Consider the following 27,695-nt stretch of genomic DNA (forward strand, 5'->3'; position numbering starts at 1 on the left):
CACAGTAGACACACACCATTACTGTCTGCATAACACACACACTCACAACTTATTGACTAGTGTTTATTAAAGGGCCTCTAAAACTCCTCCTCATCCCATCAACAGACAGCAGATTTACATGTTTCTTTACACACTAACACTGAATGTTAGATGCACTCAGGTAGTTCCCCCCAGATTTAAGACATCAATTTAATTTTGAATGTATAAAAACTATTTTGTACCTTATACACATAAATACTCACTGATAAGCTCTGATCAGACCCTCTTCATTGTCCCCTTTGTAAGCAAGGTGGTAACAGATACATTTAAAACATCTTGTTTTTTCTTGCCTATATGTTTTCAGTAATGATGTCACTGTTCTATTTTTTTAATTATTTATTGCACTTCATTTGTTCCTTATTTATCTAAAGATCAACATATTTCTCTTTCTTTTAATCATGTCTAATTGTGTAGCTTTTTATCTTTCATTCTGTCTGTTCTTACTTAGTTATCTTATATTCTGTTGTTTTTTGTTCTGTTCCAAATTATGTCTCTTGTCCTGCCATTTCCCATTTGTAAGGGTTTGGGACCTGCTTCTGTTCAGTTCAAGACATGACCATGTGTCAGAGAGCCAGCATGCACCTGCACACTGACACTGAAGCAGATTTGAAATAATTCAGTCTTTAGACTTTACCTTCTGTGACATGTTAAAAATATCTGCTGTGTAAAACGGTTTATTGAGCAGCACTGGCAGAGAATGAGTGCACCATGTGGCTCAAGTACACTGTGAGGCTCTGACCTGCAGCAGGTGCTTTTATCTCGACTGACCCCGAAACCAGTGACCTGAACGCTCATGGGACGATTGCTGGTGTGCGCCATCAGTGAGAATTGAGCAGCAACAGTTGTTTTCATGGCCCATGGGGGATGCTGGGAAAAGAAAGCGAGAGGGATAGAGAGAGAGAGAAGCTTGGAGCTTCCTGCTCAGTACTGAAGCAGGTGGACAGCTCCCAGAGGGGAAAAAAACACAACACAATGCATTCAGCATTACAATGCACATGGGTCTATGTAGAGTATCTATACCTATCTGGCCTATAGCATATACAGTATATGTATAAACTTTACAATATGGGTCTAAATCATATTTAATTAATACATAACTAATGTAGTAATTTAGGATTTATCAATGGTTCCTGCCTATTGGCTCATCAACTGATATTAACTCACAGTCCAGCTGCTGTGTGTTTATTTACTGCATCAAATCTGCTGAAATACATAAAAAAAACAGGATAAGCTACAATTTCTTAGAAATATGAAGCTTTTTTTTATCAAACTGGTGCTGAACAACTAAACCTCCTTCAGGCTGTCATAGACTTTCATGCAGGTCTATGACCCAACTGTGAGTAAATATTCTGACGGTCAAAGAACTCAAAGCGAATCCAAATCAGAACATAACACAATACAACACATAAATTATATTGCATTACAATGCACACAGGTCTCTGGTCAATCAGTGTATGTACATAAACAGTTCTGGCACCAACTAGAGTGTATATATATAAACACTTCATAATAAGGGTACTAATCATTTAACTCATGTAGTAGTCTAGGATTCAAGATGATCAAATGCCTGAATGAGTGAGTTTATATTAATAGTAATGCTTTATGGGTCATCAGTTTATTTTTACCGACATTATGTTACTTATATGCCCTCAAATCAGCTGAAATCCAATAAAAAGGACAAATCAGTCCCACGCATTATCAACCTTTATGAAAACAGGATAGACTACCTGTTAATATATATAATAATAGCTAACAGACAGAAAAAGCTGCTTTTTATCATACTGTTGTTCGCATGAAAACATCTCTATGCTGCTACACGACAAAATCAGCTTCATACGTGCATAAAATATGAATGTGTGCGTAACTGTGAGTCAGTATTCATCACCTGATGATCCAGGAACTCAAAGTGACTCCATTAAATACACAGTGAGGTGATCATTTCGTGACAATGAGCAACTTTTCACCTGCATTATTGATATGTTAAATCATACGTTCCTTAAGCAGTTGATGTATTATGAAGTATAGGTTATCACAGCATTGTCTTTTCCAGCATTTTAGAAGACATCTTGTTTCAGACAGAGATCATGGGTGAACGATGTATACAGTACATTTTAATCTAGATGATGTCACCATTCTGATGAAATAATTGCACATGCAGCCTCTCTAAATATGAATGACCCATTATCTATAAATTGATTAAATCTCTTTTCATTCTTCATTATTCTATAATTGCTCAGTTGTGATTTTCCCACACACTAGAAGAGATTATAAGTGACGGAATTGAGCAAACGCTTGAAGGAGTGACAGACATTGTTAAAATCCTTTGGCTCTCCCAGGATCACGGAACAAGAAGGATAACAAACCAATCAGATACTTTGACTGTTTGATGGGCGTTTACTTTCCCCTATTAGAGGCGAGTCTATTTTAAAGAGGGCGTGTGCTAAAGTTTCTGGTGTTGTTTATAGACCAGAGACTTGGGATCAGCCAGTGCGCGTCTCTGGTTTCACTGGTGTAAGTGGAGCGGACTGAAGCTGTGCACCATGGAGAGCAGACACCACATTTAAACTCAGGAGAACATTTCCCTTCATGTGCTGAAGAAATCTGCTCATTCACTCAACAAGTAAGGTTGTTTTTTTTTACGCCATGTTGTTTTACTTTGTGTTGATTTGTGCGCAGGTTCAGTGTTGATAATGTACTTGGCATGAAGTTTGCGTAAACTGGCGCAATGTCTGAGTCTGGGTTCGCAGGACCAAGCTGAGTAACTGCAGTATAGGCCTGTTATCAAAAGTGATTCAAATGGACCCATCTAGATTTTCATTTCACTGTGATGCATTTTAAATACATTATGATGTATGTTCCTGCCTTCATGTGCCACTTGGTTTGGTTTTATTGTGAGATATTGCAGCAGATATTCCATTTAAGGCTTTTATGATATTTCTTCTCACCCTTTGTTTGTTTGTTTGTTTGTTTGTTTGTTTGTTTGTTTGAAATGGAAGGTGTTGGACTTTATATTTGGTGTAAATTATCCAGTGGAAATGTTCCTCTGAAAAGTTTTCAGTTCACAGACTCCACCGCCCAGCTGCGTGTTTCTTCAATGTATAGACTAACAACAGCAACAACAGCAGTAATAAGAAGAATAAATCTATAACAATAACAATAATGTGTTTCATTTATGGGGGCAAGTCAAAGCTGAAAGTTCTAGACCACATAGAGCAGGGGTTCTCAAACTTTTGCAAGCTGGGCCCCCCCAAAGCTGGTTAGGGGTAGTTGGGGCCCCCCCCACGCCCCCGCCGCCCACCACCGCCGCCCTCAACTACACCACCATAGATAGATAGATAGATAGATAGATAGATAGATAGATAGATAGATAGATAGATAGATAGATAGATAGATAGCATATTGTTATTGATAGGCCTGACATGTCAAGGTTAGGCTATTGTTATTGTTAGGCCCATACAGACAATTATTATTACTATTTTACTATTTATTATTATTATTGTTATTATTATTATTATGATTATGATCAGTAGTAGTAGGCCTATTAGTAGGCTATTAATATTAGCAGCTATGTGAGCCTGCATGCTTTCTTATTATAATAATCATCATTATTATCACCATCATTATATTATTATTATTATAATTAATGATAATCGACCAATTATTATTATATTATTATTATTATCATAATAATAATAAGTGTTATTATTGCTATCATTAGGATACTGTTATTATTATGGGCCTCTTGTGATCTTTAAAAAAAAATCTTGCAGGTCTGTCAATGTGAGACATGAGCCTGCTTTGCCTTGCAAAGGTCCGCAAATCTTGGGGCAATGTTTGACAAACATATCCTCAGGTCATCCTCGATCTGTGCGCGGTTGCGATATTTAGTTTTGAGCGCAGTCAGTCTTGAAAAGCCTGCCTCGCACAAATAAGTCGACGCGAAAAGGAGGATAATTTTTAAGGCTATGTCGCAAAGCTGAGGGTATTCCGGCATCATTGCTACCCAGAATGACGAAAGAGGGGAGGTGGTAACTTTAGTCTACTGTCACTCTTCAGCTCAATAAGCTGCTCTTGCATGTCTATTGACAGCTCGTCTGCTGAGCAGAGAAATGGATCCCGAACCCAGGCGAATGAACGGTAGTCCTCTTTGAAATAGGACCCAAACTGATTCTTCAGCGCTGAAAGGTGATCAGCAGCTGATTGGAGGAGAGAGGAGAAATCAGTGCCACGTGCATCGGCAATGAAGTCTGCAAGGCTGGGAAACATGTCGCAGTTTCCAGAACTGATGTGACCATGCCAGAGAGCAATTTTTTGCGTGAAGGCATTCACTCTATCAGCGAGGAGCAGAACGTTAGATTCGCGGCCTTGCAAAGACAGGTTAAGGCCATTCAGCCGGTCAAAAATATCCACCAAATAGGAGAGAGAGGCAAGCCACATGGCATCATCCAGGTGCTTCGCCAGATCTGTTTGACTTTCAGTCAAAAACAACTTTACCTCCTCTCGCAGCTCATACAGCCGTTGTAACACCCGCCCCCTGGAGAGCCAGCGAACTTCAGTGTGCAGCAACAGCTGTTCGTGCCCTGACCCCATCTCCTGGCAGAGGACCCCAAACAAACGGGAGTTAAGTGGATGAGCTTTAATATGGTTAATTATTTTCACGGCCTGGTGAAGCACTGACTCGAAGAGCGGTGGCATTTTCTTGGCAGCAAGTGCCTCGCGATGGACCATGCAGTGTGTCCATTGCACAAGTGGAGCAACTTGCTGGACGCGAGCTACGAGGCCACGCTCACGCCCTGTCATCGACCGCGCTCCATCTGTGCAGAGGCCAATACACTTTCCCACATTAAAGATTGCCTCCCCTGTTGTACGGGTCTGAAGAGGCCGGCAAAACAGGATGTCCTCCTCAATTTCCTTTTCCCGCACATACCTGACGTAAGTGAGAAGCTGGGCCTGTCCAGCGATGTCAGTTGATTCGTCCAGCTGCAGTGCATAGTAAGGACTGATTTGAATGTAGTGTATTAGTTGCTCTTTGATATCACTAGACATTTCTGATATTCGGTGTGACACAGTGTCATTTGACATAGGTATTGCGCTGAGTTTAGCAGCTGCACTCTCTCCTATCATTATTCTACACATGTCTTGCGTGGCAGGCAAAATCAGTGTTTTGGCAATTGTATGGGGTTTGCCAAGCTTAGCAATTCTATGAGCAACTACTGTTGTGCCATAATGCATTAAACGTGATACCATAAAATGGTGTGCCTTTCGGCATTCAATAAATTTGGTTATCAAAATAAAATATTAAATATTAATATTTTATTATTAATATTAAATAATAACTTTAATTGATTAAAGTTACCTTGGGGCACCACCCTTCAAAGGAAGGGAAAAGATAGCCAATTTATTGAATAAGTCTCATAAAAGTACTAACTACAAATTTGGAACTCTGATTAACAATTAAATTAATAACTATAACCAAAATTACCATATAGATAGTTAGCTAAGTTGAAGGATATGGAGTTCTTGACAGTGTAGAGGTTGGCAAAATTCACTTATGCAACATTAATAAAAAAGCATTTGTGAAAGGAAAACATTTATTATGAATATAATAAAGTATAAAAACACAAATTACTAACAGTGTAATTACTAAACAAAGATGTGTATATGAGTATACGTGTGTGTGTCTGTGTGTCTGTGTGCTTCCAAAATGGCGGCTGGCCAAAGAGATAACACCCTTCCCCCACCTATTGGAATGTTTACGACCTGTAGAGATAATGAGGTGAAGGGATATGCATGTGTCTGTGTGTGTGTGCCAAATTAGACAAAGTTACTAGATTGGATGCAACGAAATACTGTGCAGAGCATAACAGACTAACATTACTTTCTCAATAACTTGTACCCAAAATATCACACCACAAACACCACAAATCAAACTTATAAACATCACACAGAATCGAATAAACAGTCTTGCTTAGCCTAGTATAATTATTAAGCCCAGTTGTGTTACCCGTCTGTGGAAAGGGGAAAAAGGAAGTTGCTGTGCAGTTCGAAGTTTTGTGTCGTCTTGCTGGTTTCTGTTGAGCTGTGTAGCTCAGTTGCTGGTTGAAGTTTTCCTGCAGGACATCGCATCGCTGCTAGGACGTTGGTAGAGCTTGGAGGGCGAGGAGGTTTCCTTGGTGAGATGAGCTGGAAGCTGCACCTTTGTGCTCCTCTCGAAGAGTTGGATGGAAAAAGAGGATGTGAGCTGGAGAAGAGGCTCGACAGCCTTCCCTCCTGTGGAAGGATTGTAGGAAGAGGCAGAAGAGAGAGAAGAGGGGGAGACCAGGCCTTATATTGGCCCGGTGACCTCACAGGTCATGGGGTCCAGAGTGACCAATGGGAGTTGAAACCTGTGTCCCTGGGGGGGGTTTTCACACCTCTGTGTGAAGTTGATGCCCTCTGGGAGACTGAGTTCCTTGCTCTGGTTTTTGATGGCCCCTGGGAGACTGAGTCCTGGAGGGACATGCTGCTTTTGGCTTTGATGGCACATGTAGGCCGAAGTGTGGTTTCACAAAAAAACATGGCCCAACACTACATACGATGCCTCCAGACACTGCTTGGAGACAGTGCTATGCTTGGAGGTGGTGGTTTGTTGTTGCTGGAGGCCATCACGTTTACGTTTAAAGAAGTCCACAGGCTTCTCTTTCAAGTCAGGGTGTTTGGTGTCGAGGTGCCTTTTTAATTTGCATGGCTTCATGCTGTCATTTGCCAGCACCTCGGCACACAAAACATACTGAGGACGTTGCTCAGTCGTGCCATTGACGGTGAAACCAAACTGCAAATAGCTCTCGTCATATTTGCGAAGCTTTGGCTTCTTCACAACTGGCGCATCGGTTGCCTGACTTTTACGAATCAGAATGATACAGTGTGTGTGAAGTTAATAAAGTTCTAATTGCAACGTCGTGGTCTTGTGAGCGTGTTTGTATGTGTGGCTGTGAGCGACTTGCACACGAATAATGAATAAGGCTGTGCTAGGCAATGGTTCCTAACAAAATGAACAGTACACAATGTAGACAGGGACAGCACAGAATAGTATTCAAGTGCTGGTGTTTTATTTGTTGCAACACCGTGGATGATTGAAGATGTAAAGGTAGGTATTAAGGAGAAAAGGGCTAGCTGCAGTTGGAAGAAGTTAGCTAGCTAGAAGGCTAGCTCTTGGGGCTACGAGCTTTCTAAAAAGACTGTGGAGCAAATTACTCCTTAGATTAGGCTACGAATAGGCCTACTGCAAGTGCAGGAAGGTATTACTAAGGAAGGAGTGAGTCTTTAAAAAGACTGTTTATTAAGCAATGAATATCTGAATGATAGAGGAAACAAGAGCAATCGCACAAACTCTGCAGGGTGTCGTCTCAGTGAGGGTGAGCGCTGACCATGCCTGCGGTTACTTTTATACTCGGAAGCGTACGTGCAACTCGCGTTCAAATGATAACACTCCTCTTTTGATTGGTGGATCAGGAACGAAACAGTATTTGATTTGTTTGTGTCAGTCCAGCCCTTTGCATTTCGCCACTGAGGGAGCTTTCACTAACCAGTGACAGGTCGGCGGTCGTTTTTTTTTTTTTTGTGACATCGCGCCCCCCCTGGAGAGTGTTCACCCCCCACTTTGAGAACCACTGACATAGAGAATAAGCGGGCAGAAGGAGCTGGGAGAATACGGCTTGGTGCGGTATAGGTGCTATAGGTTATGAGAGCCTTGAAGGTAAGATGGATCATTTTGTCATCAATGCAGTGTTTGATAAGAAACCAATGTAGTTATCACATGGGTGATGTGTTCTCTGCAGTTGAAGTTTATGCAGAAGCTTGAGATTCCGACCAGGAGGGAGAGCGTTGCGATAGGTGCAGGACATTTACATGGATGTCTGTGCTGTTTGGTGTGAAAGTCTTCATGTATTTACTTTTGCTTTTTCTCTCACAGGAAAGATGGAGAAGGATTCCCCATCAACGCCCACTCCTGTCAAAGCTCAGGGGTCACGCTCTGTCGAGGATGGACCCTCTCGTCCCTCCACTGTACAGATGCCTCCCTCACCTGTCTCCAACAACCTCTCTGCCACACCCAAATCTCCAGCCCCCACAGAAACAAAGACAGAACCCAGACAACCCTCATATTCTTCTCCACAAACACCTCAAGTCATGTCGAAATCAACGGACTCCCCTCCTCCGGCTGAAGGGTCAAAGCCTTCCTCTTCTGCTGTGTCCTCCGAACCCGCTTCTAAAACTGTCTCCACCAACCCATCCTCTCCTGCTCCACACAAAACACCCCTCGTCACTTCTCTTAACCACTCTAGCCCTCAAATCTCCAAAATGTCCCCTGTCTCCAAACTCGCCTCTCCCTCCGCTGCTTCAGCCGGTGTGACCTGTACGACTGTGACAGATTCCCCTCCATCGTCCTCCAGCACTGCTTCCACCGCAGCGCCTGCAGCGTCTTCCACCGACCCAGTGAAACGCACCTTTGCCTCCATGGCCAAGCGGGTCATAATACAGGAAAGACTCAGGAAAGCAGAGGAAGAGGATGCCGTTGAGGATGAAGATGGTAAGAATGTCCTAATTTTGAGTTTGGGATTAAATCACACATTGTGAGTTTTAATGACACTGTACTAAATTTGCAGATCACAGACCTATTGCTGTTTTTTTAGGTGATATGTCTTCTGCTATATTTTATCGAATTATCTTTCCATGGGCACCAGCGTAACACTACACTTTGGTAAACATTTCACCTTATTTTTCTTCCATGAGGTTGACCCAATTTATTTGTTTATTTTTTTGTCACCAAGATTTCGAAGAAAATAGTTGACACATTAGCAGAGGGGTCAGGGAAGAACTCATTAAATCAGGATCCAGTCAAGTTTTTTCACTTTCTTCTGCATTGTGAGATAAGGTGTTTTTTCTCAACAGTTTCACTGTTTTCTCAGGAAGTAATACATAGACCTCCATGAAAAAGAGCCAGGCCTATATAGAGGACTGATATATGAGTGTGTGACATTTAGCTTAATTGAATTGAAGGGGACTGTTGGTCACTGTTAGTTCGCGGTGGAGGTATGCGTCTAATCTTGGGTTGTAAAGCTGAGGAGCATTTTTGCTCACAATGTTGCAGTGTTGCTTGGGCTGCATTTTTGCCCACAAGGTGCTATAGTTGGATCTGTCAAATTTATTACACATAGGACACATATCTGTCTATTTCAAGTAAAACTCACTCGGACGCCTACTACACAATCACAGATAATGTCAAATATGTAGTGTTGTTACAACAAACCCCACTACTGGGGTGTGTGACTTTGCTGAAATAAGATCTACGCTGTCCAATATATGCTAGAAAATGTTATGTTTGGTTTATATAACTTAACTAATAGTGACTTAAAAAACACTTACTGATCTAAACCTTTGAATTCAACATAAAACCGGTTGTTGTGTGTGTGTTTGTGTGTGTGGACTGTGTTTAATCAAAGTGAAGGAAAGCAGATCCTCTGTATACGTCACCTCTCTGCCTCACTGTTTACCGTGTGACGAGTTGAACACGCACACACAGTTCTGCAGCTCACAGTTTTTGCCTTCTCAATATTACTGCACCACATGGCTCTATTTATAGTATGTGGGTGTGATGTACCAGTCTATCAATGTTAAAATGAAACGTCTCAACAAGTGAAAGTCACGGTCCCCAATCTGAGCAACCGCTGACATTTCCTCTTGCGCCAACAGCAGGTTGATTTTTTTTTTGGCTTTGAGTGAAATGCCTCAGCAACTATTGGCTGGATCGCTGTTTAGTCTGTCGCAGCCATTCATGGTGCCCAGATGATGAATTCCTCTAGTACCACATTGAGGTTCACATTTCTTGTTTGGCCTGGAGTGATTGCCATGATATATGATTTTCAAATTCATGCCCATGCACTTCAGGTTGAACCGTTAAAACGTTTGGGATCCTCTCAGTCCTCAAGACTCAGCTTGTCATAATGGCCGTCACCGGGTCAAAGTTTAAAGATTTAGTTTTTGTTGAACTTAACTAATATATAAAAGTGAGTGGATGAACATTGTGAATTATATGTAGTGAGCAGTTTGTTAGCTTCTTTTGTCTTTATTTCCACATGGTGATGTTAGCATTTAGCTCAAAGCTTCTGTCATGGCTGTAGACTCGGCCTCTAAATGCTAAACTTTTGTCAACAGCACATGATTATTTACATTAATAATGTATGTATGTAATGTCTGTCTTTTCTAAAGATTTTATGGAGAATGTGATAAAATGATCACAAAGTTTAAGTTAGCATCTGTTATACTTTATTTCATATCTACTGGTAGTGAAACCACACTTGTTACACCAACAGGAGATTTAGCTGAGCCATGGAATATAGACTTTGGCATTTGAAACAGACACTGAACCCCATTTCTTTAAAGGAGTTATGAAACTCTATGCTATCGACTTGTATCCGTGTGACAGAAGAGCTGGGCAGGTTGTTGATGGAGCTGTGTCACAAGATATCTGCAAAGACGGATGCAGACAGGTTTTTAAATGCACACAATCTCACACAGAGCAGATGTACACCCTCGGACGTCTTGTAATGCCCATGTTCCAGGATATGTGACTTCATGTCCTTATGTAATCCCGTGAGAGTCGTTTTTGTTTGATTGTATTGATTGAGATGTTTGAACATTTAAGACACCTCCTATCTTCTCCAGATGATGAACTGGAGGAGGATTTGTCCGTGGAGCAGATGGAGGAGAAGGCCAAAGCTGGCGATGCCCGAGCTCAGACCCGGGTGAGTGAGCGGACACGCAGACAGACTGAAACTTGGCATTGTTTTCAGACCCGCTGGTTGGGTCAGGCTGGTTCAGAGCAAGTGTCTATTTTTGGTCGCTTGGAAGCCGATACCAGACTTTGAATATGATACACAATATACTGACACACACGTATAAATCATTGGGAACACTTATTACAGAGAATTACAGTACACACTGTATCTGTACTATTGTGAAATATTCACAGTATATATAATAATAATAATTTTCAGAAACGGAAGAAGAGACCCGACTTTAAATTTTAGACCCAGCTGCTCGGAAAGGGCAAATTCTTACGTGGGTAGTAATATGGCTTTAACATGATGTATTTGGACATACCAAGCATCTAAATAACCATGCGTGTGTAAGTGGACACGTCAAAACATGTGACCACATCAGTTAAGTTGAGACCTTGAGTTTCTTGTATCCAACATGGATACAGACTTTGTCCATCTGCAAATGCAGAGCTGCTTCAAATGCATATCTTCATACGAACAGTTGAATTTGATTATAACTGTGAGAAGTTATGAGATGACAGTTAAGCTTAGAAAGCAGTCACTTGATAGTCGAGGCCTCTGCCGGCTGCCCCTGGGAAAAGGTGAAGAGGCCCTGATGGCCACAGGGAGTGGGAAGTATGGGTTCTGTGGTGGTCAGTGGAACATGAACATGCCTAATATACATGAACATGAACATGCCTAATATATATACTGTACTGACCTTTTGTGTAACGAGCCATAAAATTACAACATGCAATAGTTCTTACTGTTCAATAAACGTGTGACAGACATTTAGGCCTGACAACCCAATACAATAATGAGAAATATAATTAGGTAAAATAGGGAATGTGGTACGATAAAAGTACATTTTAAATTTTGATTTAATGGAAGCTACTGACTCTGCCTGCCATGTTTCCCCGGGCAGGGTGTTCCAGAGAACTTCATCACATTGCCCTGATTTGAGTTAATAGTTAGACTAATGTCCCAAAAGCTGCAAATGAATCCTCTATCTTCTACCTCTCGTCTCTGTTTCAGCTCGGTCAGCACTTCTTGATTCTTGCTGAAGAGAAGGACACTGAGCTGAATAATCTCCTGGCTGTTAATTGGCTGATTACAGCAGCTAAACAGGGAAGAAAAGGTGCAGCAACATTACTGCAGCGCTGCTGGATCCAGAACAAAGGTCGACCGAATGTTCATGTGCACATCCATGTTTGAGTATCTGCCTCTGTCATTCCTGAACTTGTTCTCCTCTGCTAGGAATCACTCCAGAGAACGAGGCCCATGTGCGAAAGTTGTCAACAGAGAGTAGGTTTGAACTGGCTGTACGCAAAGCAGCCATGATGATGTACTTTAAGCTCAACCCAGAGAGGAAGAGGAAGGTGGCTGTGTCTGAGATGCTGGAAAATGTCGGCCAGGTCAATGCAGTGCAAGGTAGGACGAATACACATGCAACTACGAACAGCACATCTGCAGTGTGACAGGAATGTTTCACAGACCGACCAGAATGCTGCAGCATGTTGACCCATAATGTTTATCATTCCTGTTAAATATATCATGTATTCCCCTGTGTGATTTCAGTGTTTGCAGCTGTCATGGTTAAGAATATCACATAACATGCAGGCATGCAGTGCAGTGTTTGTTACTCACTGGTGCTATGGTCCTTCCTCACCAATAGGTGGCATCGCAAGCAGGATTCCCGGGCCAACCTCAGGCCAGACCCAGAAAGTGTTGGAAAGCATGGTCAGCAATGAGTGTAAGTATCCACACACACACACACACACACACACACACACACACACACACACACACACACACACACACACACACACAGAGAGAGAGAGAAAGAGAGACAGACTATGTAGTACACTCGTAAAATCCCTTGCATTGTGTCCTCTCAGCTGAACAGTTGGTGGATCTGGATGACTTTGTTGAGATGACAAAAAGGTACGCACAAGGTATCGCCCCCTCTGCACCGCAAAACAACACCCAGGCCACAGCCAAGAAAAAAAGCTCTGCACCTGACGACCGTGGAGGGGAGGTAAAAATATGCAATTCACAGATTAGGGGAAAAAAATCCTGAATCCGCCCCTTGATCCCAAAATAACGGGTTCTTCCCTGACCCAAACCCTGACCCTGTTTGCGTAATCTTGCTTACAAACACACAAACGTAAAGAGGTGAATTCACAACGTTCTTGCCAGAGATCAAAATAGTAAGTGTCTACTGTATGTTTAATTAAATTTGTATTCACACTACTCTGTGTGTGTGTGTGTGTGTGTGTGTGTGTGTGTGTGTGTGTGTGTGTGTGTGTGTGTGTGTGTGTGTGTGTGTGTGTGTGTGTGTGTGTGTGTTTTTAAGCACAAGACTGAGTTGGTTCCATCAGGATGCAAGAAGTCACACAAAGGTTCTTGGGGCTTTGGTGGAAGTGGGATGATGTTGGACATGAAGTCACAGTTGATGGTATCTATCCTTCATATTCCTTCAGTTTTTATACATCCCTTAAATTATCCTTCAGTATCAATTGCTGTAAAAAAGATTCAGCTCTTGATTCTCTTACTTTCCGGCCTCTCTTCTTACTTGTCTCTCCTCACCTCAGATGCTGCAGTACCCGCTGCACACCATCGTGGATATGAAGGAGGCCCTGGTGGACTGGGCGTCGCGGGCCGGCGTCCAGTGGCTGAGCACCGTCATCCCCACGCACCACGTCAACGCCCTCATTTTCTTCTTCATCATCAGCAACCTGACAGTCGACCTGTTTGCTTTCATCATCCCTCTGGTCGTCTTCTACCTCGCCTTCATCTCCATGATCATCTGCACGCTGCGTGTTTTCCAGAGCAGCAAGGTCAGTGTGATTGCCAATTTAGTTTTTCTCAAAAGTGGAAGCCAAACTTCTCTTTCGCTGATGCATTTATTTGTTGGAAGTTTATGTTTCAATCTTTGATCGTAGTAAACTCATATAGTCTGCATGGACCCTGGCGGTTTAAAAAAACTCCTGATATGATATATGTACTGTATGTTTTGCTGTTTATGGCGTTTAACTTTGATTTTACAGAATATAAAATGCAGAACAGACGTGCATTCATTTACATTTTTAGGTAAAAATTTAGTTTTTTCTTATTTCAAGCTCTATATATTTGGTTGTATTTGTTTACTACTTTAAGTTATAGTTATTAATTAGCAAGTTCATGGTTAAACTGTAAAATATAAAATATCGATAACATTTCTATTCTCATAAGGATTTGATAATGACATCTTAGTCAAGTCAAAGTTTATATATTTCACATTTGAAACAATTTACCAACAAACAGGCTTAAAATATGAAAATATACGAATATACAACAAAAAAAGAAAACACAAAACGATAAAATGTTAAACCTCAAAAATATTTACAGAATTGAAATATGGCACTAGAGCAGATCTTAGGAATCATTGACACATGTTTATGTTATACTGTGATTTCCAGTTCTTTTGTTATTCCTCTTGTTTTCCAGGCTTGGGAGAACTTCAGAGCGCTGACATCTTTACTGACGCGCTTTGAACCGGGGCTGGATGTGGAGCAGGCAGAGACCAACTTCGGCTGGAACAACCTGGAGCCGTATCTCTATTTTATCATATCCGTCTTCTTTGTCATTTTCTCTTTCCCTGTAGCCGACAAAGGCTGGATCCCCTGTTCTGAGCTTTCCACTGTGGCCATCATCTTCACCGCCGTCAGCTTCAAGAGCCTCAGCCCCACTGCGGCCATGTACGCACGCCGAGCGATGGTCATAGAGGTCAGGGGGCCACACAACGATCACTGTTTACAGTTATGCATGTTCTGTATATTTAACATTTTTCCATCACAACTACAGTTTTACATATAGCATGAAGTTTGAAGCTTGATTCCAGGGATCAATTAATTTCAGTCCTTTTTAAAAATCAGAATTCACAAGACTTTCCATTTGTACTGAGTCAGAAATATTCAATATTCCTTGGTGTGTTAAACTTAAACATCCAAGATGTTGAAGTGTTCTTTAACACATTACCTCAGATTAAATAACTATACATTAGGTGTCTGCAAGTATTTTCATGGGAAACTATGTATAATATTGTTCCCTGGAAAATTTGTGCATTTGTCAAAATAACACTGATGTGGATCTGCCCCCTAATTCGGATCTGCACCACAATGTAATCTTGCTAACAAACAAATCAACAAACACACCTAAATAATTAGAAAGGGTTGAAAACATAACCTCCTTGGTGGAGATAATTAATGGGAGGGTTAGAAATCTCTCCGAAAGCCAGTAGCTTTCTAAAATGCTTGCCAATATATCAAGATATGTCTGATCTGTACTTTATTTGGCAAAAGTGTGATGTTTTTATTTGGCTTTTTATCTGACTGCCTCAAATTTGGCATAGAAAAGTCAACAACAAATTGTTTTCAATCCAGGTGGCATCGTGTCTGTGTTGCCTGACCCAGTTCCTGCCAGAGAACATGATGGTGCTTCGGTTTCTGGGACACACCTTCGCCACTCTACCACTAGGGGAATCGGTGGTGCTGAAGCTCAGTCTCCCCTGCCTGCTCTACATTTACCTGTTCTACCTGTTCTTCAGGTGAGTGGATTAAAATCCTCCCCAGCATATAAATGAGATCAAATCAATTTCCCCTTCTTCTTGTCTGTTTCCGCCTGCAGCATGGCAAAGATGCGTGGTTTCCGGGGGACGTACTGCTTCTTGGTTCCTTACCTCGTGTGCTTCATGTGGTGTGAGTTCTCCGTGGTTCTCCTCCAGAGTTCCTCCGCTGTGGGTCTGATCCGCACCTGCGTGGCCTACTTCCTCTTCCTGTTTGCGCTGCCTATTCTGACGTTTGGCCTCGTCATCATGATTCTCATCCAGCTCTTCAAGTGGTTCCTGGAGCTGGAACTGACGAAGATGATCGTGACCCTGGTCGTATGTGCGATCCCCGTCACCCTGCGACTCTGGACACGATTCAGCATGTCCATTTTGGACGTATTCCGTTCTCTGACCTGCCGCGGCCCAGTCAAACTCATCTTACTCTGTATCTCCATGGTGATCCTGTTCTTCTCCATCTATGTGTACCACGCAGAGGGACAGAAGGTGCATAACTCCACGCTGACGTGGAACCAGTACAGCCTTGTGTGCGGGCCCCCTGCCTGGGAAACCAAAGGCATGGCCCAGACGCAGATCTTCTGTAGCCACCTTCATGGACACAGGATCACGTGGGCTGGACGTTTCAAGCACGTCCGCGTGGCAGAGACAGAGAATGGGGCCCAGTCTGTCATTAACATGTTGCCGGTGTTCATGGGGGACTGGCTGCGCTGCCTGTACGGAGAGACGTATCCCAAATGTGATTCAAAGAACGATACGGTCGCAAACCTAACAGCTGCAGCCGCTTCCGGACCGACCCCTCTCTCACTGCCCATCCTGCTGCAAATGCAAGAAGAAGAAGAGTTGTGTCAGATCAAGGCTCTGGCCAAAAACACCTGCCACGTGAAGCGTTTCGACAGCTACCAATTTGAGGTGACCGTGGGAATGATCCGGGACGGGAGCCTGGACGCAGGCGACCCGGCCAGGGATATAATCCTGATTGCCAGCAATGAGTTCCGACAGGTTCTGTTCAAACTCAACCCCGGTAACATGGTGGAGTTCAGCATCAACCTGGAGGGCCGTCTCGGAGGCAGAGCCCCGGCCTTCGAGCTGAAGGCCATCAACTGTCTGGACTGTGTTTCCTCGCTGTTAAAAGGAGGCAGGCAGGTGAAGATAGAAAGAGACTGGAGACGCACGACGATGAAAGCGTTGAAGTTTGCCTTTGATTTTTTCTTCTCTCCGTTCCTGTCGGCGAAATTCACTACCTGAGGAGAGAGACACTAGAAATCATTAACTCTTCACAGAGTAGCTTTCTGACAATCATGTCACTGATGCAATTTACTGTAGGAGGTGAAATATTATTTTAATATTTCTGATAGTACTTTCTAGGGCTGGGCGATATGGCCAAATGTTATCGATATCAGTCAATATTGATATCAGTATATATCAATAATAATAAATATGGATTTAAAACATTGCTATAACTATTGATATTGATTTATTGCCCAGCCCTAGTACTTCCTGTGAGTGCAAGTGTGAGTTTAGAAATATTTTATTATTTCTGAATGGGCTGATGCCAACATTCAGTTAGAGGCAAACTTTCAAACTTAATTATGTATTTTTAGTTTAGGGAAGTTTATATAGATTATATTAACTAATATTAATATGTGCAAGGAAGCTTATGTTGGCTGCTGACCACCTCTGAAAATGACACTGCATTTCTCCAAAAAAATATAGTCACATTGTAAAATGCATTTTTATAGGTAAATGTTCCTGCTGTGTTTGTATTCAGTATTTTCTTACATGTATTGTGAATATGTTTGCATGTGCAGTATGTATTTACATTTATGTGCATACATTAGCACAGTTTTAAGTTTACGGATTTATTTATAGGTGTTGCGTAATATTGGTTGTGTGCAAACCATGTGTAGCTTTGTTTTACAAACTTTGTGGTCTTAAAACGTTCTGCTCTTAATTTTATTTATTTAATTATTGATCAGATTTTCCTGTGGCCTAAACCACAGTGCACTTAAAATATCATTAGTCAAAACATTGATCCAGTTTTTAATGTTCGCAGTGACGATTGAACAAGAAACTGCTGCAGCTTTAGTCTCAGTTTCATGTTTGTTACACACTCATAAAAGATGTTATGGTCAATCATGGGTTTTACTGCTTATGCTGTCAACCAAACTTTGCATCAGTTTATTTTTACTAAGTAGGAGGAGGGGACTTCTGAATGTGATGTCTTACAGCAGATATGTCAACAAAACTATTGACATTTTATCAAATTGTTTTGTTCAATCTCAGAAAATGCAGCGAGTTGGACTTTTGTTTCATAGTACTGGAGGGCTTTAGATTCCGCTGATGTCATGAGACGTTAGTGAAGTTTATGAGAAAATATATTTCACAGTTTAACATTTTTTGTCTCTTTCCAGTGGCAATTCAATTCTCCTTCTTAAGCAAAATAAACCATGTAAGGGGACATTACTAAAATCAGATTATTAAAAATGCATTGTGTGAATGGGGCTGTTTTTATCAACATGCTTTCAGTGCATGGAAACCCATATATGTGAACACTATTAAGTTGCAAATGCAGCTGTGAACGATCACTGAGGTTGAGCCTGTATACTGTGATTCAAGTGTCTTTTTATCTAGTGATGGATTGTGTGGGGGTGTGCAATGAGTATTAATTAAAGTGCTTGACTTTGAAACAAAATCCCTCGTGTGCGGTTTTACTCAGATTCCTTGTCCGACAGCATTTTAGCGATGAGAGCAAATTGCATCCCTTTCACTACAGACACAGACAGGAAATGACCTCACACGTTTTGTGTCTGATTTTCAGTTATTTTATTAATGCACATTCTTTCCATTCATCTCATTTGCTTTTGTATTGTAAGATTTGTCTTTTTTTTTTAAGTATGATAGATATACAGGCTAGTAGCATTGAGTAATGGCAACATGCTGCTGCTGCTGCTGTGCTCCTGAACACACAAATCCTCTCATTGGTTGTCTGAGGTGGTGGTTATGATGCGATTATAACTGACTTGCTCTAAACTAACTCTCACCACTGGAGGATTGAATCCTGGAACTTATACAAGGTTATATTATGTAAATCTTTTTGTGGGTTGTCATCATCATGGAATTGGTGTGTTGAACATTTTTTTAAACCAATCGGTGAATCACTTTGTCTGCATTCAACAACACTTATGAACAGTGAAAACCAAAACGTTATGGTTCCTATGGTTATAAATGTTGGTGTGTAAATGAGTGGTACACACAAAACCCTTTGGAAGCACACCAGTAGATCATCTCCTCTGGCAGCTGCAACATGGCAGCAGCGGTGATAGTATAATCTAATGGGGCAACTGTGACAGTCAATTAAATGTCTACTAAAAGTCCTTTTTTCTCTCATTGAGTGACACTTTAATGTTGCCAGACTCATAGCAAAGACCCAGAATAACAATTTGAGCCCTTAATTGGTGAAAATTAGCACTTCTAGTGGACATTTTGTGAACTGTCGCAGTTGCCCCATAAGATTACATTGTAGCCATTGCCGCCATGTAGCAGCTGCTGGCAGAGGTGATTTACTGAGCTGATTCCAGAAGATTAGGGCCCAGGTTGAAAAATTGTTGAATTACAGTTTGAACATTTGTGAACAGTGGTTTTGAAATCAAAAGGGGTAAAAATCTGGAGGAAAAAACAGACATGTGGAGCAGACATGATTAGAATCTTTTCTTCTTTTCTTGGGTTCAAAGTTAACACAGTCATTGTCAGGGCAACAAGACTTTCTACCTCCTCACTGGTTCTTTTACTCTTTCACCTGCTACAGGACACATCCAGACCACGTACAATAATCCCATCAGGGCCAAGGTCACTTGAAAACAATGCACTTCACTGTAAACAATCAATACTTGACCAGCGCACCTAATTCAACACAGACGTCACCTCACCTCTGTACATCTCCGGGCTTTCTGTGGGCGGTACATGGTATGATGACAACATGAACCTGTGCTAATGATAAATTCACATGATAGCCTATTTTGTTTTAATGGTGAAGACATTTCAGCGATGTACATAATGAGTCATTGTACTGATGATAACCTCTGACCCTCCAACACACAGGACACAAACTCAACATAACTCTGATTGGCTGAATCAGCGGCCTCATTCGTGTGCTTAGATTCCAACTTTGTCTTGATTGTGAGAGCCCTCGCCGAAATGTGCTTCTGCATTATAAAATGAGGAATATGCTAATTTTGAATTATCATAATTTAACTTGAATCGATTTCAGTTTTATCACCAATCAGCCTCAATTTGAGCATATGTCTCGCTCATTTAAAATCGTTTAGAGACCTTGATACAGCAATCAAAACCCATCGAAGGCTTAATATACACAATAAAACAGTAAGTGTTGATTTGTGCACAACTCCCTTCCTCTCTATAACCTGCGTATTTCTGTACTGCTACAAACTATAAGCTCCAACATCGCGTCTTGACGTCTGAGTAGAGAGATTCCACGACCTTTCTATGAATTAGATCTCAGGATTGTTTGCAGTTTACTGGACAAAGTGCATCCTTTTACCTTTTTAGCTCACTGGGACCAAAGTTGGTGCTGCCTTTCAAAAAAAAAAGGAACAGAATATTTACAACTAACAGTAAAAAGAGTGTGTACATTTGTGTTGCCTGTAGAAGAAGAGCTCATGTTTTAAAGCAGGGATACTGCTGCACTGTGTGTTTGTTAGTGCTATTATTGCAAAGTGAATAGGGCAACATTTAAGGGGTCGGATACGCGTGCAATCTCCGAGAGCACTGCTCTGAAGGAGAGGTTCGGCTGCTGCTGATCGATAGAAAAAAAAATGGTTCAGGATGTTGTTGTGAAGAGCTGTACAATTGCGCCACACTGCTAATCTTGGCAAAGTCACATCGCTGCAAGACCTTCAGGTTTCGTAGCATCGTTTGGTGTTTGCTGCTACCCAGCACATATCTTCAGTTGTGTGTCAAACAGTACCAGGGCACATCAGTGAGGTGTGCAACACTGTGTGGGCAACAGCAGATGGAGAGGTGTCCCTGCACCTCTTCTCCTGCCCCTACAGTGGAGCAGTCAGAGAAACATCTTCAAAAAGTGGGAGTGGAGTGGGACCAAAAACACGTCCTGGAGACATCAGTCCATCTCAGCGTAGGAAAAAAACGGATTACACACCTTCATTGTGGATCCCATAAATCGTGACTCTTGTCATTTTATAACTAATCTTTTATCAGCACAAACAGATGTTGCATCTCAGTTTGTTGTAAAACCGCTTGGCTTAGACTTTATGGACAGACTTTTCATAAAGGCTGTCCACCCCCACACCTTCTCTACGACCTCCAAATATCTTTGAGTCACTGTTGATGATTCTGTCCACGCTCCCATCCCCCGTCACTGTGTGTCCGGGTTGACGCGATCCTGGAAGATATACAGGTTGTTGGTGGCTGCTATGGCGATGATGTTCTCAGACGGGTGCCAAGCCATGTGCAGGATTTTCTTTGTGAAGTCCAGACTATCGACGCCCACGTCGCCACGGCGCCGCTTGCCACCGGTGTAGACGCGCCGCGTCCGCAGCACGGCCCGAGGCTTGCTGCTTTCCCGCCACGCCTCCAGGGTTACACCTCGGCCCGTTTCCCGGTCGAACATCCGGAAGAAGCTGTTGTACGCCCCTGTCATGATCACGCTGAGGAGAAGAGAGAGAAGAGGAAGAGGCCGGGAGAGATAACGAGAAGTCAACAAAGAGCTCGACAAAACAGAAGGATTGATTTGATGTCTGCTAAGCTTGTCTGTGCAATTGATTTAAATGCCTTGTGCTTGTGGAGGCAGAGCATTTAGAGAATCACTGTACGCAGAAACACATCAACACCCCCCCCCCATTTTTTGCTTTAAATACACTTTACTTTGTCAATCTTTTCCCCTTTTCTCTCTCTCCGTCTGACACTTACCTGTCTGAGCTGTTCCACACACACTCAAACTTGTCGAAGATGCAGTCGTTTTCATAGAGGGAACACAGCTTACTCCTTAGGTATTCGTGGACCTGGGGATGATGCAGATAGTCAGCATTAGTGTCTGGAGATTAAACATCTCTTTATTCTTGCAGTCACGTGTCCTTCCTGAGAGTCTCCTATTGTCTAGAATTTATTTCTGCTTATTATCTTCATGCAGTACGGACGGACAGATGGAAAACCAGGAAAAAACATTATGCCTCCGGCCGACTGGCGTAAAAATAGTGGGGGGGAATTTAGCAATCCAAAACCTAAATCTGAAAGTTTTATATTAAGTTAAGTTATAAACTCAGCATATCCTCATATTTGAGAAACTGAACCATGTATATATTGATAACGTGATAAATCTAATAAAGTGAATAATAATTTCACCAGTAAACTTCATATAATGTAACACTTGATGCCCAAGCAACATATACCAAACAACAAATCAGCCACAGTACAGTATTAAACAATGCGGTACATTAGGGAGATTTAGTAGGTCTCCATTCATAACAAATAAAGGTAAGACATAAACATAGACAAGACATTATATCTTATTTCACCTGGTACGTCTCCACTGGGCCCTTGTCCATGTTCAGGTCCCACACCTTGGCGGTGAGGTAGTCTCTGGTCAGCAGATAGCGTCCGTTGTGGCTGAACTTGACGTCCGACACAGAAGAAATGATCTCTGAGAAGAAGGACCGGCTCCCTGGATCCTCGGGTTCCTCAAACTCTGGACAAAGACAGAGGAGTTAGGTGCATCACAAAAAATATTATAACACAAAATCTGTTTTTGGAGCCATTGACACTCTATAGTGGAGCCATTTTACCATGTAGAAAACTACGACTGCTAGTTACTTATCATCACTCACGTTTGGTGTGTTTGTCACAGAGTGCAGACGATCTCATGTCACAGAGGCGCAGCGAGCCCTTGCTGCTGCTGTACACAAACAAGTGGCAGTGGTGAGGGTGGAACTCTGCGGATGTTATCACCTCCGTCAGATCCTCCATGTTGGCTGGTTTGATGTCCACAATGTCTGAGAGGACGGGCGGTCAAGAAGCAAGCACCAAGGAGAGTTTGGACACAAGAATTCTAGCAGCAATGCTCAAAGACTATGCTCAAGATGGGGCAGGGGCGGATACAGAGGTGGGGCCACGGGGCCAATGTCCCCGGCTGAAATCTGACTTGCTCCTCATTGCCCCTGTACTGTCAGTAGTCTTTTTTAAAAATACACTAGTCAATTACTAACAATATTCGATATAACAACAATCAATGTGACAATTTTGTATCATTTCTTTTCATCTAAGCTTCTTTGAAGTACACTATGTGCTTGAACACGGAACAATTTCCAAAACACATTGAATGATGTGTGGCTTTCCTCAAATCTATAGAGCTAACAGTGAATAAAGGAGTTGTGTATGGATATTGGACATATAATTGGCCCCTCTGTGTAAGTTGTGGCCCCTTTATGGCCCCTGGTTTAGAAAAATCCTAGATCCCCAACTGAACACGGGTATTTTTAGTGCTAATGTCCATCCTGAGAGGAAACATAACAAGGAATTAAATACATAAAAGCACACGGTGAGGCAGCAGGTATACCAACATCATTTATGTTCACTCAACATGTCCTTACTCCATGTTGACATCTCACATCTCAATCATCACCCCACAATCTGCACCCCAACAAACCCCACAATATTCATGCACGCTGTGCTCCTCTCTGTTCTATTCTTGGCGTTCCTGTGTGGTTCAGTCGAAAGTGAACCGCTCAGTGAATTATTTAAACTCTTTTCCCCCATAGATGCCTCTCTGATTTTCTAGGTCAGCTTCCATTTGAATGGGAAATCACCAAACGCACTGCGTCCAACACGCAACTGCCTGCAGTGAATACAGCCTCTGAGGCGTTACGCAGCACTCTGATCGAAACATGAATCCAAACATAGCCATGTGCTGTTTGCATTAAATGTAGATCAGGTATGAATTTCTATGAACAAGGACGTAAAGTGTGTCTCTGCTGTATACATATAGGTGTGTTTTAGGTATGAATTTAGATGTATGGTTTCACTATTCATAGTTTTAGCAGTAGAAGGAACTGAATGTTAAAACTGCTTAATACAAACTGTAAACATTGGATTTCAATGTGAGGTATTTTTGTAGGTCACATGCATGAATAGTACATGTGAGTCTGCTTCAGCAAACATCAGAGAGCATTTAAATACAATACATGTATCAACACTGCTAATTGGTGCATACGAGCTAAGCACAGTAACATACACAGGATTCAGCGTTCCTATGTCTAAACAGTATACTTTAATTTAATGAATAATTGATTATCCTTTAATGGGAAATGATTCAAATGAATGTGAACTCAACCCAAACACATTATCACAAACTTAATCTGTAAAAAAAATTTAGCAATCCACATCTTCATTTTATTCCGCTTTTTGTTCCAGAAATAAAATTACTTAAAGATTGTCAACAGATAATTGTGTCACTGTTGCTGCAGACTTTGTTTTAATGACGTGCAATAATACTTTTGAAGCAGTGAATTAAAAAATAGATCCAATAGTGGACTTTGTTCTTTTATTTAGTGCAGTTCTGGGAATCTCATACCACATGAAATATGAGAATCCTCCGCTTCCAGTGAGAGATCAAGTTACAAAGAAAAATCAGAGGAGAGCTACGGAGTAATGGAAGCCAGGGACTATTGTTTATCAGAACGATGGAATTAAAATGAAACGAGTGTGGCATAAAGAAAACAAGTCACTGTTGTGAAGGATACTGAAGCTGCGGTCCGTGATGCCCAGGTGCCACATGTTGATGCGGAGGTCGTCAGCGGACAGGTACGTCTCCCCGTCACTGTTGACTGAGATGGAGTTGACGTGGTAAGTATGTCCATTGGAGAACACTCGTCTGGGGCGGACCTCCACCATCAGATCTGTGGGTTTGAGCACTGGCACCTTAGATAAAGAGAGGGAGGGTGCAGCCGTGTTAAGAAACAGGGTGAGGACAGAATGAGAAGTCAGGGGACAATTGAGGGTCAGAACAAAACACTGAGCTTAACAAACAAATGTCAACCTGATACAATTAAGTATCAGGTTTGACTACCCAAAATGAAAGTGTGCATGTGCATGTGCATGTGGAGGTGTGTGTGTGTGTGTGTGTGTGTGTGTATGTGTGTGTGTGTGTGTGTGTGTGTGTGTGTGTGTGTGTGTGTGTGTATGTGTGTGTGTGTGTGTGTGTGCGTGGTACCTGCAGAGAGGTGATGGTAGAGATGTCCTTCAGCCGTCCCTCCTCATCTTTCAGGTTGTATCCCTCTGGTCTCTTGTCTCTCTCACTCACCTTCCACAGTTTAATGGTCTTATCTGTGACACATCAGATGAAGTCGGTTTAGTTGAGGGAACAATAACAATAATTATTACAAACATCACATAAACACTTGACTGATTTCTCTTTTTGTAATTTCAGCTTTTTGACATGTTTAAGGTGATCCACATGATCAGTTTTCTTTAGTGTAGCTGAACATTGTACTTTAAGGAAGCAAACAACTATGCAGCATGTGACCTCTTTGTGCATCTGAAATCATTTTCAATTGATTATGATTTTATTTCAATAAATTGTTCAGTGGAACATCAATAATTAATAATTAATTAAGTACTTGTGTTTGATAACTGACAGTCCAAAACCTAAATGAAAATATTCTATATACAAAAATGAAGTGATGTAAAACTATAAATATGAAATCAGGAGGTAGAGAGGGTTGTCCTGACCAGAAGGTCAATGGTTCAATCCCCATTCTTAATGGTTAAGATACTCATCAGACGGTTAATAACACTAAAAACACTATATATATATATATATATATATACAGTCCACTTTCCAGCCATTGATAGACTCTAAGCTACTTTGTGAACAAAGCTTCAAAATATGATCCCTAAGATTCATGAGAGGAAGATAAAGCATAGATATAAATCTGTGAGTTTCTCAGTGGCAGGGTGGTGTCACTACTTACTGTTCCCACAAATGTGGGTCCAATGACTTTGCTTGAATGGCTTGAAAATTTTACAGCAAAACATGATGCTAAATAACCCCAATGCAGGGAACTGGAGTGGGTTATGTTGAAAGTTGTAATTCACACCATGTTCAGTCGTGTGTATTCCTCTAGGTATGCTACATCTCTACTGTGAAGTATAAAGCTTTACTTTCTGTACATGCTTCACATCACTGATGTCTCACCATTGGTGGAGAGGAGGAAATGTGCCGCGTTCTGCTGCGGCAGCCATCTGATCTTGTTGATCTTCTCCTCAATCTCCAGACTCTTCAGGTAGTCAAAGTCCGGCTCATGGCTCTGGAACGTGCTGTAGACGTTGTACTCCCCGGAGTCCCCCGTCTCCCCTGCCTCCTCGGTCTCCCCTTTGGACTGTCCAGGGCCAAGAGTGGAAGGAAAAAGGTTTAAAATCCATGCAGACTCATAGAAAGGGATGGTTATTATAGGTTTTACGTTATAAACTGACCTCGGTCTCTCTCTGGAAGATGACCACTCGGCCACCTTTATCCCCTGTGGCCAGCAGGTCCCCTGTCTGGTTAAACTCCACTGTAGAGATGACATCAGCTGAGAGGAAGACAGGAAAATGGAAGATGATTAAGCAAGATAGTGGTTATGATAAAAGATGTAGGGAGGGAGGGAAAAAAAGACAAAGAGATGACAGGAAAGAACGGATATTCGGTAGGCACAGAAAAGAGAGTGGGAATGAAAGAAAGAGAATACTGGATCATTACAAACAGTCTTGCTCAGTAAAATCTACTGAACAAGATTCTTTGTAATGAACAAATGAATAAATGAACAAAGCATCCATGACGCTAGAATGAACATCAAACCATCAAGTTGTCTGGCACCACAGAGGCAGCGACGACACGACGTCTACTCTACCTTCAGTGACGTAGTCTCGCAGGAAGGTGTGGTTGATTTTGGAGCTCTCAGTGTCCTCGCCCATCTGAAGCCGAGGGAGGGTGACCCGCCAGCGCGCCCGTCCTGAGGGGAAGGGTCCGAACCGTACTCTCTCTCCCCGCCCAGGCTCCGCCCATGCTGCTGGGGCCTAGCGAAGCAGCCTGGAACAAGGCATCCTGGGAAACCACAGCCAGGCCGGAAGGAGAGAGAGAGGCGTGAAGAGGAGATGGAAGAATGGAGAGGAGGAAGGATGAGGGGTTTTTTTGAGGAAAAAGGAAAAAGGGGAAAAAGATGCGGAGGATATAAAAGCAGGAATTGGTGATGAAGAAGATGCGAGGCAGAGGGGGGTAGATGGAAAATCTGGTGATGACGATGGTGAGGAGAAGAAGATGGTTGTCATTAGGCAGGCTGACAATACAGGCTCCCAGCATGCCAAACGGTGTGACCTTTGTTAGACATTCAACACGCTCATTATCACAGACACACGTGTAGACACACGAGGCCTCGTCAGTGCTGAAGCGAATCCCAGAGCGAAGAGGTGAGGAGAAACAACAGACAGCTCCAGCAGATAAAACACTATATAAAACCTTGTGTGTGCAAACAGAGGCAAATGTAGGACGTCCATCATTCAACATTCAGTCAATGTATATCCAGTAGTGGTGCTAAATGATCCCAGGGTGTGGTAGTCCTCTCTGCCTACTTTCCTTATCTCTGTGCTCACACACACACACACACACACACACACACACACACACACACACACACACACACACACACACACACACACACACACTTCTCAGATAGTCCTTGACGGTGATCAGAGGAGAACGCGACGTGGTGCCTGTGCTGCAGGAGGGAGGGAGACGGGCCTCAGCACACCTACCAGTCCGCCTGCTGCTGCTGAGGCTGCTGCTGCTGATGCTGCTGCTGCTATCCTTCCTGGTGCGTCCTCTGCTGCAGTGTTGCTCGAGCAGGCCTGCGTGTCCGTCGGAGGGAGGGGAACGGGGAGAGAGAAGAGAGAGCAGAGGGGTGGCGGTGAGAGGAGGAGAGGCAAACGAGGAGAGAACGAGAGAGGGAGAGTGAGGAGGAGGATGGAGGTCCACTGCCTGCTGATGCTGTGGAAATGATTCTGTGCAGCATCCACTGTGTCATGGCAGCCTCCTCCTGGAGCAGCCAATCACGGCTCAGCTGTCAACGGTGGAGCCGCCCACTGCAGGTGATGAGGAGAGAGAGGCCAGCAGAGGGAGCCATTAAAACACTGAGTGGTTAAAGATCCACAACTAAACTGTGGGTTTCTGCAAGGAAGGATTGGAAATA

At 42.5% G+C, this 27,695-nt stretch overlaps 2 protein-coding genes across 3 annotated transcripts; one reads left to right on the forward strand and one right to left on the reverse strand.

The window, feature by feature from the left end:
• The first annotated feature begins 2,539 nt into the window (after nt 1–2,539).
• Nucleotides 2,540–19,971, forward strand: wfs1a (Wolfram syndrome 1a (wolframin)). 2 transcript variants are annotated; one of them, XM_034584922.1, is made up of 13 exons: nt 2,540–2,659; nt 7,991–8,605; nt 10,741–10,820; nt 11,871–12,015; nt 12,093–12,266; nt 12,508–12,588; nt 12,734–12,873; nt 13,198–13,293; nt 13,430–13,675; nt 14,325–14,603; nt 15,260–15,423; nt 15,504–16,767; nt 19,961–19,971. In XM_034584922.1, the coding sequence occupies exons 2-12, from the start codon at nt 7,996–7,998 to the stop codon at nt 16,684–16,686; spliced, it is 3,198 nt and encodes a 1,065-aa protein (XP_034440813.1). In that variant the 5' UTR covers nt 2,540–2,659; nt 7,991–7,995; the 3' UTR covers nt 16,687–16,767; nt 19,961–19,971. The 2 variants fall into 2 exon arrangements, with proteins under 2 accessions (XP_034440813.1, XP_034440821.1); XM_034584930.1 differs by having other exon boundaries at nt 12,511–12,588.
• On the reverse strand, nt 19,373–26,600 carry ppp2r2ca (protein phosphatase 2, regulatory subunit B, gamma a). Its single transcript, XM_034584962.1, has 10 exons — nt 26,361–26,600; nt 25,945–26,042; nt 25,667–25,850; nt 24,683–24,795; nt 24,213–24,390; nt 22,302–22,466; nt 21,993–22,162; nt 21,388–21,479; nt 20,780–21,125; nt 19,373–20,721 (listed from the first exon to the last, which is right to left on the reverse strand). Exons 1-9 carry the CDS (start codon nt 26,422–26,424, stop codon nt 20,834–20,836), a joined length of 1,356 nt encoding a protein of 451 aa, XP_034440853.1. The 5' UTR covers nt 26,425–26,600; the 3' UTR covers nt 19,373–20,721; nt 20,780–20,833.
• Nucleotides 26,601–27,695: the final 1,095 nt, after the last annotated feature.

This window comes from Hippoglossus hippoglossus, chromosome 1 (assembly GCF_009819705.1).
Source record: "Hippoglossus hippoglossus isolate fHipHip1 chromosome 1, fHipHip1.pri, whole genome shotgun sequence".
In the NCBI taxonomy this organism is placed as follows: domain Eukaryota; kingdom Metazoa; phylum Chordata; class Actinopteri; order Pleuronectiformes; family Pleuronectidae; genus Hippoglossus; species Hippoglossus hippoglossus.

Coding starts and splice junctions, on each gene's coding strand:
- wfs1a (XM_034584922.1), top strand. CDS start 7,996: ATGGAGAAGGATTCCCCATCAACGCCCACTCCTGTCAAAGCTCAGGGG. Junction 8,606..10,740: donor TGCCGTTGAGGATGAAGATG/GTAAGAATGTCC, acceptor TATCTTCTCCAG/ATGATGAACTGGAGGAGGAT. Junction 13,676..14,324: donor GTGTTTTCCAGAGCAGCAAG/GTCAGTGTGATT, acceptor CTTGTTTTCCAG/GCTTGGGAGAACTTCAGAGC.
- ppp2r2ca (XM_034584962.1), bottom strand. CDS start 26,424: ATGGGCGAGGACACTGAGAGCTCCAAAATCAACCACACCTTCCTGCGA. Junction 26,043..26,360: donor GCGAGACTACGTCACTGAAG/GTAGAGTAGACG, acceptor TCTTCCTCTCAG/CTGATGTCATCTCTACAGTG. Junction 22,467..24,212: donor CATCACGGACCGCAGCTTCA/GTATCCTTCACA, acceptor CCGTCCTCTCAG/ACATTGTGGACATCAAACCA.